Here is a 14643-nt window from a genome sequence, read left to right on the forward strand (position 1 = left end):
TGGCCATATACCACAAACCCCAGAGGTGCTTTATTGCTATTATAAACTGGTTACCAATGTACTTAAAAATTAAGATAATGTTTTGTTATACCCAGGGCTCAAACCACCCAGTGGTAGATTCCTCCATTTACTTAGAAATCACATTGTGACAACTAATGTACTTTGTTTTAGAAACCAAGTCTGTTTCCTTTCTTCCTAGGGCCCTTTTCTTGATGACAAAGAGTAATTTCCAGCCACCCAAATTGAAAGACAAAGTGAAATGGTATGTGTTCACCTCTCCTCTGTGAATAGTGAGGAACAGGTTTAATTCTCAGTTTAACAATTTTCTCTTCATATTATAAACTTAAATGCTCTGACATGTATATTTTCTATCTCCTCCTATGAAAGGGGAAATAATTTCCATCATTTTGTCAAATTGTCCCTGACGAAAAATCCCAAGAAGAGGCCAACAGCAGAGAAACTATTACAGGTACTCCCAGTCTAGAGGGAAACACTAGATATGAGTGTCTGTCAGGATAAGAGTGTCTGTAGGCTGTGACCTCGCGTCGCCTTCCTGTGTCCACAGCACCCGTTTGTGTCACAGCCTCTCAGTCGAACCCTGGCCATCGAACTGCTGGACAAATCCAACAACCCAGACCACACCACATACAACGACTTTGACGATGACGACCCAGAACCAGAGGTAGAGTCACCCCCCACCACCCTAACCCACATCTCCAACCTCTCCATCTCTTCAGGTTTCTCAAATCTAATAGCAGGATAAGACTGACACCTGTCCTCATTGGTCTCTACGCATTTAGTTCGTCCAATCATGCTGATCTCTTAACTGTCAGAGTTCTACATCTTTCCTCCCTTTTCCATTACCCTTCTCTCTGCTCTTCTTCATCCTCTTCCTCAGTTTAAATATATGGGCCACTTCCTTCCCATCACCCCAGGTGCTCGGCGAGCACCTCGCTTTGCCATGCGCAAGAAGGTACCAATGTGGCCGGCATTACAACTGCACCAGTACCACTGTGATCAGTACCTGTAGAAACAGAGAACTAACTAACACCGGTCTGTGTGTGCTCAGGTAGACTGGACTGGGTCTCGTCATTGAACCTTGCTTAAGGAGATGCTGTTACTTCATTTGTTAAATGTATCTGCATGTGGGATTTTGAAGAGTGTTTTGGGTGTGTTTTAGGCATGAATAGGGGCACAGTTAAACTGTGAGAATAAATTCAGATGGCATACTATATGTAACACTTTAATGTCTCGCTCTCACACACCTTCTTGTGTATATACATGTTTGTTACATATTGTACATACCTTCTGTTTTGTATGTGCGTTCGTTTGTTAAAGCTAATGTTAACAAGCTTGTGATTTGTCTAGCTAGGCCAAGGGTGTGTTTAGTGCATAAACATATAGAAACTAGAACTTGATTGATATGCTGAGGTGAGGTCAAACTGAGGTGCCGTTTCCCACCTGGACAAGAGGAACACCAATGTGAGAATGCTGTTCATTGACTACAGCTCAGCGTTCAACAGCATAGTGCTCACAAACCTCATCACTAAGTTAAGGACCCTGGGACTAAACACTTCCCTCTGCAACTGGATCCTGGACTTCCTGACGGGCCACCCCCAGGTGGTAAGGGTAGGAAACAACACATCTGCCACGCTGATCCTCAACACGGGGGCCTCTCAGGGGTGCGTGCTTAGTCTCCTCCTGTGCTCCCTGTTCACCCACGACTGCGTGGCCAAGCGCGACTGCAACACAATCATTACGTTTGCTGACAAAACAACAGTGGTAGGCCTGATCACCGACAAGGATAAGACCGCCTATAGGGAGGAGGTCAGTGACCTGGTGCCAGGACAACAACCTCTTCCTCAACGTGAGCAAAACAAAGGAGCTGATCGGGGACTACATGAAAAGGAGGGCTGAACACGCCCCCATTCACATTAACGGGGCTGAAGTGTAGCGGGTCGAGAGCTTCAAGTTCCTTGGTGTCCACATCACCAACAAACTATCATGGTCCAAACACACCAAGACATTCGTGAAGAGGGCACGATAACATCTTTCCACCTCAGGAGACTGACAAGATTTGGCATGGGTCCCCAGATCCTCAAAAAGTTCTAATCGGCACCATCGAGAGCATCATGACGGGTTGCGTCACAGCCTGCTCGGCATCCGACTGTAAGGCGCTACAGAGGGTAGTGTGTATGGCCCAGTACATCACTGGGGCCAAGCTTCCTGCCATTCAGGACCTATGTAATAGGCGGTGTCAGAGGAAGGCCCTAAAAATTGTCAAATAATCCAGCCACCGAAGTCATAGACTGTTCTCCCTGCTACCGCATGGCAAGCGGTACCGGAGAGCCAAGTTTAGATCCAAAAGGCTCCTTAATAGTTTCTACCGCTAAGCCATAAGCCTCCTGAACAATGAATCAAATGGCCACCCAGAGCATTTACATTGACACATCTTTTGACATGTCTTTTGTTAAGTACCTCTTTTGTTCTCTATTGCTCCTCAAGCAAGGGGCAGGCTGATGACATCACGACTTCCCAACAAACCATCTCCTTGAAGTTTTCAGTTTTCAAAATGTTTACTCTTCAGTGTGTGTGTAATTGACTGTATTTGCGCTTGGGATATCACTTTCCAACAGGAAAGTTAAAAACAAATCACTGAAGAACATATTTTAAGTATGTTATGTGTAAATTAGTATGTGTTTGGTCTCAGAAGACTGGTAAAAGGAATGTCCACTGATGTGAATTTGAGCTCTCCTTAATCTGCATGTGTTGTTGCTAAGACATCTATTGCTGCCTTGCGTTGCCATGGTTTATTTGCCTGCTTTCAGTGCGGTCTGTCTATGCTGTGTTCTGTTGCTGCCATGGAGGTTGTTGTGACTGGGTCATTGTTCTCATTGTCCCTGACTCATACACTATATATACAAAAGTATGTGGACACCCCTTCACATTAGTGGACTCGGTTATTTCAGCCACACCTGTTGCTGACAGGTGTATAAAATTGAATACACATCAATGCAATCTCCATAGACAAACATTGACAGTAGAATGACCTTACTGAAGAGCTCAGTGACTTTCTATGTTGCACCATCATAGGATGCCACCTTTCCAACAAGTCAGTTTGTCAAATTTCTGCCCTGCTAGAGCTGTCCCGGTCAATTGTAAGTTCTGTTGTGAAGTGGAAACCGTTAGGAGAAACAACGGCTCAGCTGCGATGCGGTAGCCAACACAAGCTCGCAGAATGGGACCGTTGAGTTCCTCGGTTGTAACACTCACTACCGAGTTCCAAACAGCCTCTAGAAGAAATATCAGCACAATAACTGTTCGTTGGGAGCATCATGAAATGGGGTTCCATGGCCGAGCAGCCGCACACAAGCATAAGATCACCATGCGCAATGCCAAGCGTCTGCTGGAGTGGTGTAAAGCTTGCCGCCATTGTACTCTGGAGCAATGGAAATACATTCTCTGGCGTGATGAATCACGCTTCACCATCTGGCAGGCCAACGGCTGAATCTAGTTTTGGCTTATGCCAGGAGAATGCTACATACGGCAATTCATAGTGCCAATTGTAAAGTTGGGTGGAGGAGGAAAAATGGTCTGGGGCTGTTTTTCATGGTTCGGGCTAGGCCCCTTAGTTCCAGTGAAGAGAAATCTTAACGCTACAGCATACAATTACATTTTAGATGATTCTATGCTTCCAACTTTGTAGCAATAGTTTGGGGAAGTCCCTTCCCTGTTGCAGCATGACAATGTCCCCGTGCACAAAGCGAGGTCCATACAGAAATGGCTTGTCGAGATCGGTGTGGAAGAACTTGAACACCTTTGGGATGAATTGGAACGCCGACTGCGAGCCAGCCCAAATCGCCCAACATCAGTTCCCGACCTCACTAATGCTCTTGTGGCTGAATGGAATCAAGTCCCTGCAGCAATGTTCCAACATCTCGTGGAAAGCCTTCCCAGAAAAGTTGAGGCTGTTATTGGATTGAGATGTTCGACGAGCATGTTCGACGAGCAGGTTTCCACATAATTTTGGTGATGTAGTGTAGGTCAGAGGTCAGAACGGGTTCAGTGCCTTCTTACCCTAAAAACCAGACTGGAATTGAGACACCTGTAGATTGAGAACATATGAAATATACACATCTTAGAGACAGTAAGATCTATTATGATCAGCACTCTCCCCTCAATGAGAGTGATGTTGAATGTTTTTTTACCATGTAACAAAGTTTGCACAGGATTTAATAAGACTACAGTTATTGGACTGAGGAATGCAGTTTTTGTTTTTTGTGAGTGATGATGATCTTGTCTGTTAAGGTCGTATGTTTTTTCTTCCGGACAGTCTCCAGTGTCTGTTCCCCATCGGATTCGCTCCACCAGCAGGAGCACCAGGGAAGGGAAGACGCTGTCTGAGATCAACTGTAAGTTTCTATATGTGTGACTAAGGGCCTGTTTCCCGGACCCAGATTGAGCCTACTCCTGGACTACAAATCATGCTTAGTTTGTGAATCATCTGGATTCCATTCAGTCTGTGGCTATGGTGTATTCAGTTTTATCCCAGTCTGCTGGTTTTGCACTATGCTTAACCTCTCTAGGGTATGTGGGATTGCAGAGCGCCAAATACAGAAGTACTCATTATAAAAATTCAGAAAACAAAACATATTTTACATAAGAATGGAGGGATTTAAAGATGAACTTCTTGTGAATCCAACCACGGTGTCAGATTTTTAAAATGCTTTACGGCGAAAGCATACCTTACGATTATTTGAGAACATAGCCCAGCAGACAAATCATTACAAACAGTAACCAGCCAAGTAGAAGAGTTACACAAGTCAGAAATAGAGATCAAATTAATCCCTTTGATCTTCATATGGTTGCACTCAAGACATTAATTTACTTAATAAATGTTCCTTTTGTTCCTAAAGTCTCTTTATATCCAAAAACCTCTGTTTTGTTCGCGTTTTCTTCAGTAATCCACAGGCTCAAACGCAGACAAAAAAATCCTAATTGTATCCGTAAAGTTCATAGAAACATGTCAAACGATGTTTATATTCAGTCCTCAGGTTGTTTTTAGCCTAAATAATCGATAATATTTCAACCGGACAATAACGTCGTCAATATAGAAGGTAAACAAGAAAGGCGCGCTCTCGGGATTGCGCATGAAGAAGCTCTGTGACACGGCAGGGTCCACTCATTCAGACTGGTCTTACTCCCTCATTTATCAGAATAGAAGCCTGAAACAATTTCTAAAGACTGTTGACATCTAGTGGAAGGCATAGGAACTGCAACTTAAGTCCTAAGTCGATGGATACTGTAATGGCATTGAATAGAAAAATACAAATAAAAAACTACTTCCTGGTTTTCGCCTGCCAAATCAGTTCTGTTATACTCACAGACACTATTTTAACAGTTTTGGAAACTTTAGAGTTTTCTATCCAAATCTACCAGTTATATGCATATCATATCCTCTGGGCCCGAGTAGCAGGCAGTTTAATTTGGGCATGCTTTTCATCCAAAATTCCCGAATGCTGCCCCCTACCCTAGAGAAGTTAATCTGGCACATTAAATTCTCTGCGAGTTCATGGTAATCGTACTTTAGTTAACCTCTGTCTGTTAGGATTAACATTGGCATGAGTATAATCTATGTTTTCCAGCTTCCATAGATTAATGGCTCCTCAAACCATGCTGTGAAGTACCACAGAGAGAAACACACACACACTCTCCTGTTAAAGCACCTCAGCACTCTCACTCATCTATCTCTAACCTGCAGCTGCACAGTTAAACTTGAACTCCTACTAGAACACCAGTCAACTCCGACAGGTTTGTTTCTTTCTAGAGTACATGGCTGATGTTCCTCTCTTTCCCTCCCTCCCTCTTTCTTTGTCTTCTCCTCTACCTCTCTCTCTCCCTCCCCACTCTATAATTGTATCTTTCTCGATCGCTCTTTCTTCCCCCACCCCCAGTTGGCCAGGTGAAGTTTGACCCTCCGCTGAGGAAGGAGACAGAGCCCCATCATGAGCCGGTGAGTGACCTGGTCCTGCAGTGTCCCCCTGATACTACTGTGGCTGAACCCTGTGTGTAGGTGACAACCCACAACCTTGTGGACAGGCCCCTTTAGTTGAGACTCTGCTACAGTTTTAAATCACGCTCACAATTACTGCATATCTCATCTCAAGTCATCCACGTGATCCATCTCCCTGTGTAGCATATTTCTTGACGTTGTCTCCTAAATTTGTCTGAATGCTACTCACACTGGTACTAACCTGTACCTCTTGCTGATGTTTCAGTGCAGGGTTAACACACGGCATGCATGGCCACCCCTATTCTCTCCCCTCCACTCTCATCCCTCACTCCCTACCTCACTTACCCATCCTCCTCTCCTATGCTTTAATGCCTTTCTCTGATTGGATGGCATTAACTTTTGAATTAACGGGACTTTCTCATTCTGCCTGCTGAACAGCCTGACTCTGACCCGTTTTTGGACTGTGCAGAAGAGCTGTACTACACTGCGAGATCTAATCTGGTATTTTCCTCATCTCTCCATTTCTCCTTCTGGGTCGTCTCTCTGCTTCATAACGCTTAACCGTCCTCTTTCAGTTGGCCCTTTTCCTGTCTCGCTCGTGTTTCTTTTCAGTGTCTACGTTTATTGGATGTCAGTAACTGTTTGTTCATTTGTGTCTGTGAAGCTGTCTTCGCCTCATTGGCTGGTGTTTTTCGTTGTTATTCCTGTTTTATTATGTTTTTACTGTATAGCCTTCGGCCACACAACCTGTTAGACCTCACCAGCACATCAAAGGCTCTGGGGGGGGGGTGTAAGGGATGGAAGAAAACAATTTCAAGAGTGAGTGGAATGGAGGGATTGAAGGGATTTAGGGAGAGTGATATCTCTGGACAGCATATGGGTGGATGAACAACCTCCTTGGGGAAATCATGTGTGACTGACTTGGAACCCTGGGTCTGTGGCCTGTTAGAGCGGGACCAGATCAAGCCCTAAGCTGCCATCAAAAGTCCCCCGCTGTCCCCTCCTGCCCAAATATTATCGCTGACTCAGACCACTGACCCCAGTCACTGTTAAACTTAGACCTCTTGTTCCTTTGTCACATATCCATACTGGGGAATTTATTGATGTGACGTGAGGCCGCAGGATATGTCAGTTTGTCAGCATAAGTAAGAATATGTTAGCCGGCTAACATAGCTCTCTCCGGCTCAATGTAGTATGGACGTGTCGTTTTGCGGTGCGTTCGCCTATAGGAGTCGGGGTCGGTCACTTGGTTGTGAAGGGGGAATACCGGTATCTATATCCTCGCTGGAAAATCAATATGTCCACTGAGCTGATGGACCCGCAGTGTCAGCCAATAAGTGTTCAGTAAAGTCAGCCGCATTGCTGCAGTGCGCACGCACACATACCATGAAACCCGCCCTTCGCCCATACCTTTGCAGCTAGTTGTGCTGAGATGCCTCTGTATGGCCCCGTGCTACACCTTCACATAGCGTTGATGGTTTCCATTCATGTTCATCTAGTCATGGACGGCATGTGTCCTAGCGGTTGGAGCGTTGGGCCAGTAACTGGCTCCGGGGTTGCTGTTGCTAACGGCAGACCCTGGCCTCCGTTCTCCGAGGGTGTCTCGGGGGGAGTTGGGATATGCAAACAACATTTCCAGTTCACATATGCATACACTTGTACAATAGGAGAAATATAAGCACCCACTGAACGGTTGTTGGTCTACTTGTTGCAGAGCCATAGTGCATAATGCTGTCATATCCCTTAATGTTTATCACACATCTATCGTAAATCGAAGCGGTGTTTCTCTAAGGAACAGCAGTGGTGACCTGTGGTGTCCTCAGCTCTCTGTGGGCGCTCTGTTTGCCCGCCCAATGGGTGTTATTCTCATCTAGTCAAGGTCCTGTATGACCTGCTCATGAGTGTCATCAATGTGACCTGGGAGTCACTGGGGTTCCACCAGTCCCTGCCTTCTCTCTCTACGTGTTTTTAGGTGTGGTGTGTATGTGTGTCTCAGCTCTAACATAGTTGATGCCGTACAGTAGGTAACCTCAGCCATGGTAACTTTCCACATTGTGTGTATGTGTGTCATTGTGTTTCAGAAACAATCATGTCATTTTGATATGTGTATCTCTCTAGGACCTTCAACTGGAGTATGGACAGGAATCTCCAAGCCTAATGGGAGAAAACAAGTAAGTCACTCATTCTGGGTTTCCACGTCTGTTCCACCCCTCCCCTATTCCCTATCCCCTCTCTCTTCCCCTTGCCTCTCCTCTCTCCTTCTCTCAAATCTCCTCACCTCCCCCGATCTCCCTGCCTTGGCCCCACCCCCTCTCCTCTTGTCTTATCTGTACAAAGGGATTAGCCCTAGCAGATGGTGGTGTGGCACTGAGAGGTGGCTTCCTGTCAAGAGAAAGGTGTCTGATCATTTATTCATGACACCTTTCCTGGAACGCAGGTCGGCTCAGAAGAAGTGCGCTGTAAGCACTGTGTGTGTGTGAAAGGGCAAGAGACGAGACTCGCTGCTGTTTAAACCATGTGTATTTAGAAGGATGTGCTCCATAAACCGGATGGAATGATAGATGGTGTTTTCATAAGTGTATGGAGTAAATCAGGCGAGAGGATATTGAGAAGCCCCCAACTCAATACACCTATCAGATTTGAGGCACTCTGTTATTTGATCCCTGAACAATTGATGTCCACATTCCTTTGCCCTTCTCTCACCGGACAGCCTCACAGGGTTTATATTCTCCATTTCGCTGTCATTCACGCACACCTGCGTACACAAACACTGTTGCCTACACACAGCTGACCTGACAGCTTCACACATCCCCGGTGAGAGGACAGCTTTGAGTAGCTAAGGTCAATGTTGGATGGGTTGTGATGTCCGCTCAGCTGTGATGAAACTCACGTACTCTCACACACGCCAACACGCTGAATGTATCGTCTGTGGTTTCCATGTGTTTTTGCCCTGTAGCCTTAAAGAATGCCATGTTAATTTAGGTCAACCCCCCCCCCCCCCCCCCTCAGAGAGGGAGAGCCTTTACTCATGTCATGTGCGATTCTGTCACGGAGTTATTTTCTTTCTCCTCTTCTTCACTTCTCCCTTGTTCATTCCACCCGTTTTCCGACAGGAGTCTTCTCAAATCAGTGGAGGAGGAGCTTAAGCAGAGGTGAGTTAGGCCACGGCCCTCAGGGCTCCACCTCCAATCGCTCTGGTATTTGATTCGCGGACATACCCTAACCACCCCCCCCCCCCCCCCCCCCATCAGCCAATCAGTGTTAACGCAGGACTAATCCAGCCAATCAGTGTCACGCAAAGCTAATCTGCTCCGACTGCTGCCGTTATGGTTTGACTCTGCTTTGTTTTGTCCATTGCTGTTCAGTGCTTACAAACAGGACCGGCTGCGCTGTGTGATCACCAGACACAGCGCACTTTGACAACGCATGGCTTATATACTGACTTAGACTTAGCCTTCTCCAGTTAGTGTGTAGTGAAATCACCAAGCCCTATACAGAATATGAGTAAAATTAGCATTTAGCTTTAGTTAGCACTATTTCTGTTTGGTTCAGTTCTATAGCCATGTAGTTCTTTAAACTCTACCTTTATGTAGTTTATTTAGTTCTGCGAGTTATGTAGTTTATTTAGTTCTGCGAGTAATGTAGTGGAGTTAATTTCCGCCAGTGTCTCCTCCTCCCAGTGGGTGAAAGAGGAGAGCAGCTCTGACTTTCCCTGTTGCTGTGAGTCCCACTGAGCCGCTCTTCCCCCCACTACCCCACCCCCAATCTATCTCCGTCTCCTCAGGGGTCACATGACACATTTAGAGACCGATGATGATGGTGGTGATGATGGTGATGAAACTCAACAGTAAGTCCTTCTCGTGTTCTAGTCTAGCCGCCCTCTCTGAGGGGGAAGAGGGAAGGCTACCTCTCCAGTTTCATTCACGCATCTTCATGCCGCATGCTCCACCATCACGCCCCTGCGTCTCCCTCCCTTACCAAATACCCCGTCTCCGTCTTTCTCTGCGCCTCCGGTAGCCCTGCTTCCCTCCCACAGTTCACGTTGAGCAGAACTATGGAAAGGTTCTGATGCATTTCAGGTTGCTTCCCCTAAGCAGTCTGGCTAACTGGGCTCCCATTTGCTTACATCTGTGAGACGATGAACCGTTGTCATGTTTGGGTTCAGTGCTCACCAACTGTGCGTCACCCTGCACCCTGCCATTCCTCATCTGTTTCCTGGTGTGTGTTCATCATTCTGTGCCACCTGTTTACATGCTTGCTGATCTCGGTGTGTGTGTGTGTTTTTTACTGCCTGTTTGCCATCTGCTCCCGATGTGTGGTTCTCTCTGCTTGTATCCTCACCCCTCTGTCGCCATAGATGTCTCGGGGTCCTCCCAACCCTCTTGGTTTAACCCTTCCCACCTGTTTAACCCGAGTGCCACTCTGAGGTTTGCTCTCTCCTGGCGACTTAAACTTGTTACGCCGTTTGATTGGTGCCATGTCTATATCCGTCATGATTGAGGGGTTGATGGTGGTTACTGATTGGATCAGACTGTACATACACATTACATTGGGCCTTTGGGATATCCTGTTCAAGGAAATGCTAACATGCGGTGTCAGTTGACTGATGGTGTCATTTGACTGGTGGTGGTTGACAGACACCTTTTTGTTGTCTTGTCCAACACTTGTCTGTTGTCTAACACTGCGCTGTGTGAAATTAGACACTCCTGGGTTTATTCATCTGTCACTCTGCGATGTGACACTGTGTATACACCTTTTTTTGAAAAACATGTTTTATAACTGTCTGTGTGGAACCTTGCCACTATCTAACAAACCTAACCCACCTCAATCTCTTCCTCAAGCAAACACAGTACCATCATGAGGCCCAAAGTCCCACCCCCACTGCCCCCCAAGGTAGGACCACTAGCATATTATCATACTGCAGCGTTTTGGGTCATAATCAGAGACTTCTATTTCGCGGAACGGACCCTCAAGCTAAATTCAGATTTGCAAACACCAATATTTTCTCTCAAATCTAATTGAAACTATTGATGTTAAATGTTCTCTTTGTTAGATGGTAAACCGAGCTTGACAAATGAGTAATAATACAGTGCCTTGCGAAAGTATTCGGCCCCCTTGAACTTTGCGACCTTTTGCCACATTTCAAGCTTCAAACATAAAGATATGTTTGTGCTTCTCCACCTGCATTGCTTGCTGTTTGGGGTTTTAGGCTGGGTTTCTGTACAGCACTTTGAGATATCAGCTGATGTACGAAGGGCTATATAAATAAATTTGATTTGATATAAAACTGTATTTTTTTGTGAAGAATCAACAAGTGGGACACAATCATGAAGTGGAATGACATTTATTGGATATTTCAAACTTTTTTAACATTCCAAAAACTGAAAAATTGGGCATGCAAAATTATTCTGCCCCCTTAAGTTAATATTTTGTAGTGCCGCCTTTTGCTGCGATTACAGCTGTAAGTCGCTTGGGGTATGTCTCTATCAGTTTTGCACATCGAGAGACTGACGTTTTTTCCCATTCCCCCTTGCAAAACAGCTCGAGCTCAGTGAGGTTGGATGGAGAGCATTTGTGAACAGCAGTTTTCAGTTCTTTCCACAGATTCTCGATTTGATTCAGGTCTGGACTTTGACTTGGCCATTCTAACACCTGGATATGTTTATTTTTGAACCATTCCATTGTAGATTTTGCTTTATGTTTTGGATCATTGTCTTGTAGGAAGACAAATCTCCGTCCCAGTCTCAGGTCTTTTGCAGACTCCATCAGGTTTTCTTCCAGAATGGTCCTGTATTTGGCTCCATCCATCTTCCCATCAATTTTAACCATCTTCCCTGTCCCTGCTGAAGAAAAGCAGGCCCAAACCATGATGCTGCCACCACCATGTTTGACAGTGGGGATGGTGTGTTCAGGCTGATGAGCTGTGTTGCTTTTACGCCAAACATAACGTTTTGCATTGTTGCCAAAAAGTTCAATTTTGGTTCCATCTGACCAGAGCACCTTCTTCCACATGTTTGGTGTGTCTCCCAGGTGGCTTGTGGCAAACTTTAAACAACACTTTTTATGGATATCTTTAAGAAATTGCTTTCTTCTTGCCACTCTTTCATAAAGGCCAGATTTGTGCAATATACGACTGATTGTTGTCCTATGGACAGAGTCTCCCACCTCAGCTGTAGATCTCTGCAGTTCATCCAGAGTGATCATGGGCCTCTTGGCTGCATCTCTGATCAGTCTTCTCCTTGTATGAGCTGAAAGTTTAGAGGGGCGGCCAGGTCTTGGTAGATTTGCAGTGGTCTGATACTCCTTCCATTTCAATATTATCGCTTGCACAGTGCTCCTTGGGATGTTTAAAGCTTGGGAAATCTTTTTGTATCCAAATCCGGCTTTAAACTTCTTCACAACAGTATCTCGGACCTGCCTGGTGTGTTCCTTGTTCTTCATGATGCTCTCTGCGCTTTTAACGGACCTCTGAGACTATCACAGTGCAGGTGCATTTATACGGAGACTTGATTACACACAGGTGGATTGTATTTATCATCATTAGTCATTTAGGTCAACATTGGATCATTCAGAGATCCTCACTGAACTTCTGGAGAGAGTTTGCTGCACTGAAAGTAAAGGGGCTGAATAATTTTGCACGCCCAATTTTTCAGTTTTTGATTTGTTAAAAAAGTTTGAAATATCCAATAAATGTCGTTCCACTTCATGATTGTGTCCCACTTGTTGTTGATTCTTCACAAAACAATACAGTTTTATATCTTTATGTTTGAAGCCTGAAATGTGTCAAAAGGTCGCAAAGTTCAAGGGGGCCGAATACTTTCGCAAGGCACTGTAGGGAAAGCATTAATCAACCGCTAGAGATTGTTGTCGACCTTTGTCTCTCTGTCAACCTTTGTCTCTCTGTCTCGCTCTTTCTCTCTGTCTCGCTCTTTCTCTCTGTGTCTCGCTCTTTCTCTCTGTGTCTCGCTCTTTCTCTCTGTGTCTCGCTCTTTCTCTCTGTGTCTCGCTCTTTCTCTCTGTGTCTCGCTCTTTCTCTCTGTGTCTCGCTCTTTCTCTCTGTGTCTCGCTCTTTCTCTCTGTGTCTCGCTCTTTCTCTCTGTGTCTCGCTCTTTCTCTCTGTGTCTCGCTCTTTCTCTCTGTGTCTCGCTCTTTCTCTCTGTGTCTCGCTCTTTCTCTCTGTGTCTCTTGCTCTCTCGCTCTTGCTCTCTCGCTCTTGCTCTCTCGCTCTTGCTCTCTCGCTCTTGCTCTCTCGCTCTTGCTCTCTCGCTCTTGCTCTCTCGCTCTTGCTCTCTCGCTCTTGCTCTCTCGCTCTTGCTCTCTCGCTCTTGCTCTCTCGCTCTTGCTCTGTGTCTCGCTCTTGCTCTCTCGCTCTTGCTCTGTGTCTCGCTCTTGCTCTGTGTCTCGCTCTTGCTCTGTGTCTCGCTCTTGCTCTGTGTCTCGCTCTTGCTCTGTGTCTCGCTCTTGCTCTGTGTCTCGCTCTTGCTCTGTGTCTCGCTCTTGCTCTGTGTCTCGCTCTTGCTCTGTGTCTCGCTCTTGCTCTCTCTCGCTCTTTCTCTCTCTCGCTCTCTCTGTCTCGCTCTTTCTCTCTGTCTCGCTCTTTCTCTCTGTCTCTCTCTTTCTCTCTGTGTCTCGCTCTTTCTCGCTCTTTCTCGCTCTCTCGCTCTTTCTCGCTCTCTCTCGCTCCTTCTCGCTCTCTCTCGCTCTTGCTCTCTCGCTCTTGCTCTCTGTGTCTCGCTCTTGCTCTCTCTCTTGCTCTCTGTCTCGCTCTTGCTCTCTGTCTTGCTCTCTGTCTCGCTCTTGCTCTCTGTCTTGCTCTCTGTCTCGCTCTTTCTCTCTGTCTCGCTCTTTCTCTCTGTGTCTCGCTCTTTCTCTCTGTGTCTCGCTCTTTCTCTCTGTCTCGCTCTTTCTCTCTCTCGCTCTTTCTCTCTGTGTCTCGCTCTTTCTCGCTCTTTCTCGCTCTTTCTCGCTCTCTCTCGCTCTCTCTCGCTCTTTCTCGCTCTTTCTCGCTCTCTCTCGCTCTTTCTCGCTCTCTCTCGCTCTTGCTCTCTCGCTCTTGCTCTCTCGCTCTTGCTCTCTGTGTCTCGCTCTTGCTCTCTCTCTTGCTCTGTCTCGCTCTTGCTCTGTCTTGCTCTTGCTCTCTCTCGCTCTTGCTCTCTCTCGCTCTTGCTCTGTCTCGCTCTTGCTCTGTCTTGCTCTTGCTCTCTCTCGCTCTTGCTCTCTCTCGCTCTTGCTCTCTCTCGCTCTTGCTCTCTCTCGCTCTTTCTCTCTCTCTCTCTCGCTCTTTCTCTCTCTCTCTCTCGCTCTTTCTCTCTCTCTCTCGCTCTTTCTCTCTCTCTCTCGCTCTTTCTCTCTCTCTCTCGCTCTTTCTCTCTCTCGCTCTTTCTCTCTCTCGCTCTTTCTCTCTCTCGCTCTTTCTCTCTCTCGCTCTTTCTCTCTCTCGCTCTTTCTCTCTCTCGCTCTTTCTCTCTCTCGCTCTTTCTCTCTGTCTCGCTCTTTCTCTCTGTCTCGCTCTTTCTCTCTGTGTCTCTCTCTTTCTCTCTCTGTCTCGCTCTTTCTCTGTGTCTCGCTCTTTCTCGCTCTCTCTCGCTCTTTCTCGCTCTCTCGCGCTCTTTCTCGCTCTCTCGCTCTTT

At 46.2% G+C, this 14643-nt stretch overlaps 1 protein-coding gene across 15 annotated transcripts in view; it reads left to right on the plus strand.

Moving 5' to 3' along the window:
• LOC109899792 (mitogen-activated protein kinase kinase kinase kinase 3) overlaps positions 1-14643 on the plus strand; it is a 68489-nt gene that overhangs the window by 44650 nt on the left and 9196 nt on the right. For 5 of the 15 annotated variants that reach the window (XM_031835574.1, XM_031835575.1, XM_020495330.2 and 2 more), the window contains 10 exons: positions 200-262; positions 388-469; positions 566-682; positions 4334-4412; positions 5955-6013; positions 6452-6514; positions 8132-8184; positions 9127-9165; positions 9798-9860; positions 10855-10906. In XM_031835574.1, the coding sequence (XP_031691434.1) occupies positions 200-262; positions 388-469; positions 566-682; positions 4334-4412; positions 5955-6013; positions 6452-6514; positions 8132-8184; positions 9127-9165; positions 9798-9860; positions 10855-10906 (670 nt within the window). The remainder of the gene's footprint in view (positions 1-199; positions 263-387; positions 470-565; positions 683-4333; positions 4413-5954; positions 6014-6451; positions 6515-8131; positions 8185-9126; positions 9166-9797; positions 9861-10854; positions 10907-14643) is intronic. The other 10 variants (XM_031835576.1, XM_020495331.2, XM_020495333.2 and 7 more) reach the window with 5 other exon arrangements.

The sequence above is a fragment of the Oncorhynchus kisutch genome, linkage group LG11 (genome assembly GCF_002021735.2).
Source record: "Oncorhynchus kisutch isolate 150728-3 linkage group LG11, Okis_V2, whole genome shotgun sequence".
Taxonomy (NCBI): Eukaryota; Metazoa; Chordata; class Actinopteri; order Salmoniformes; family Salmonidae; genus Oncorhynchus; species Oncorhynchus kisutch.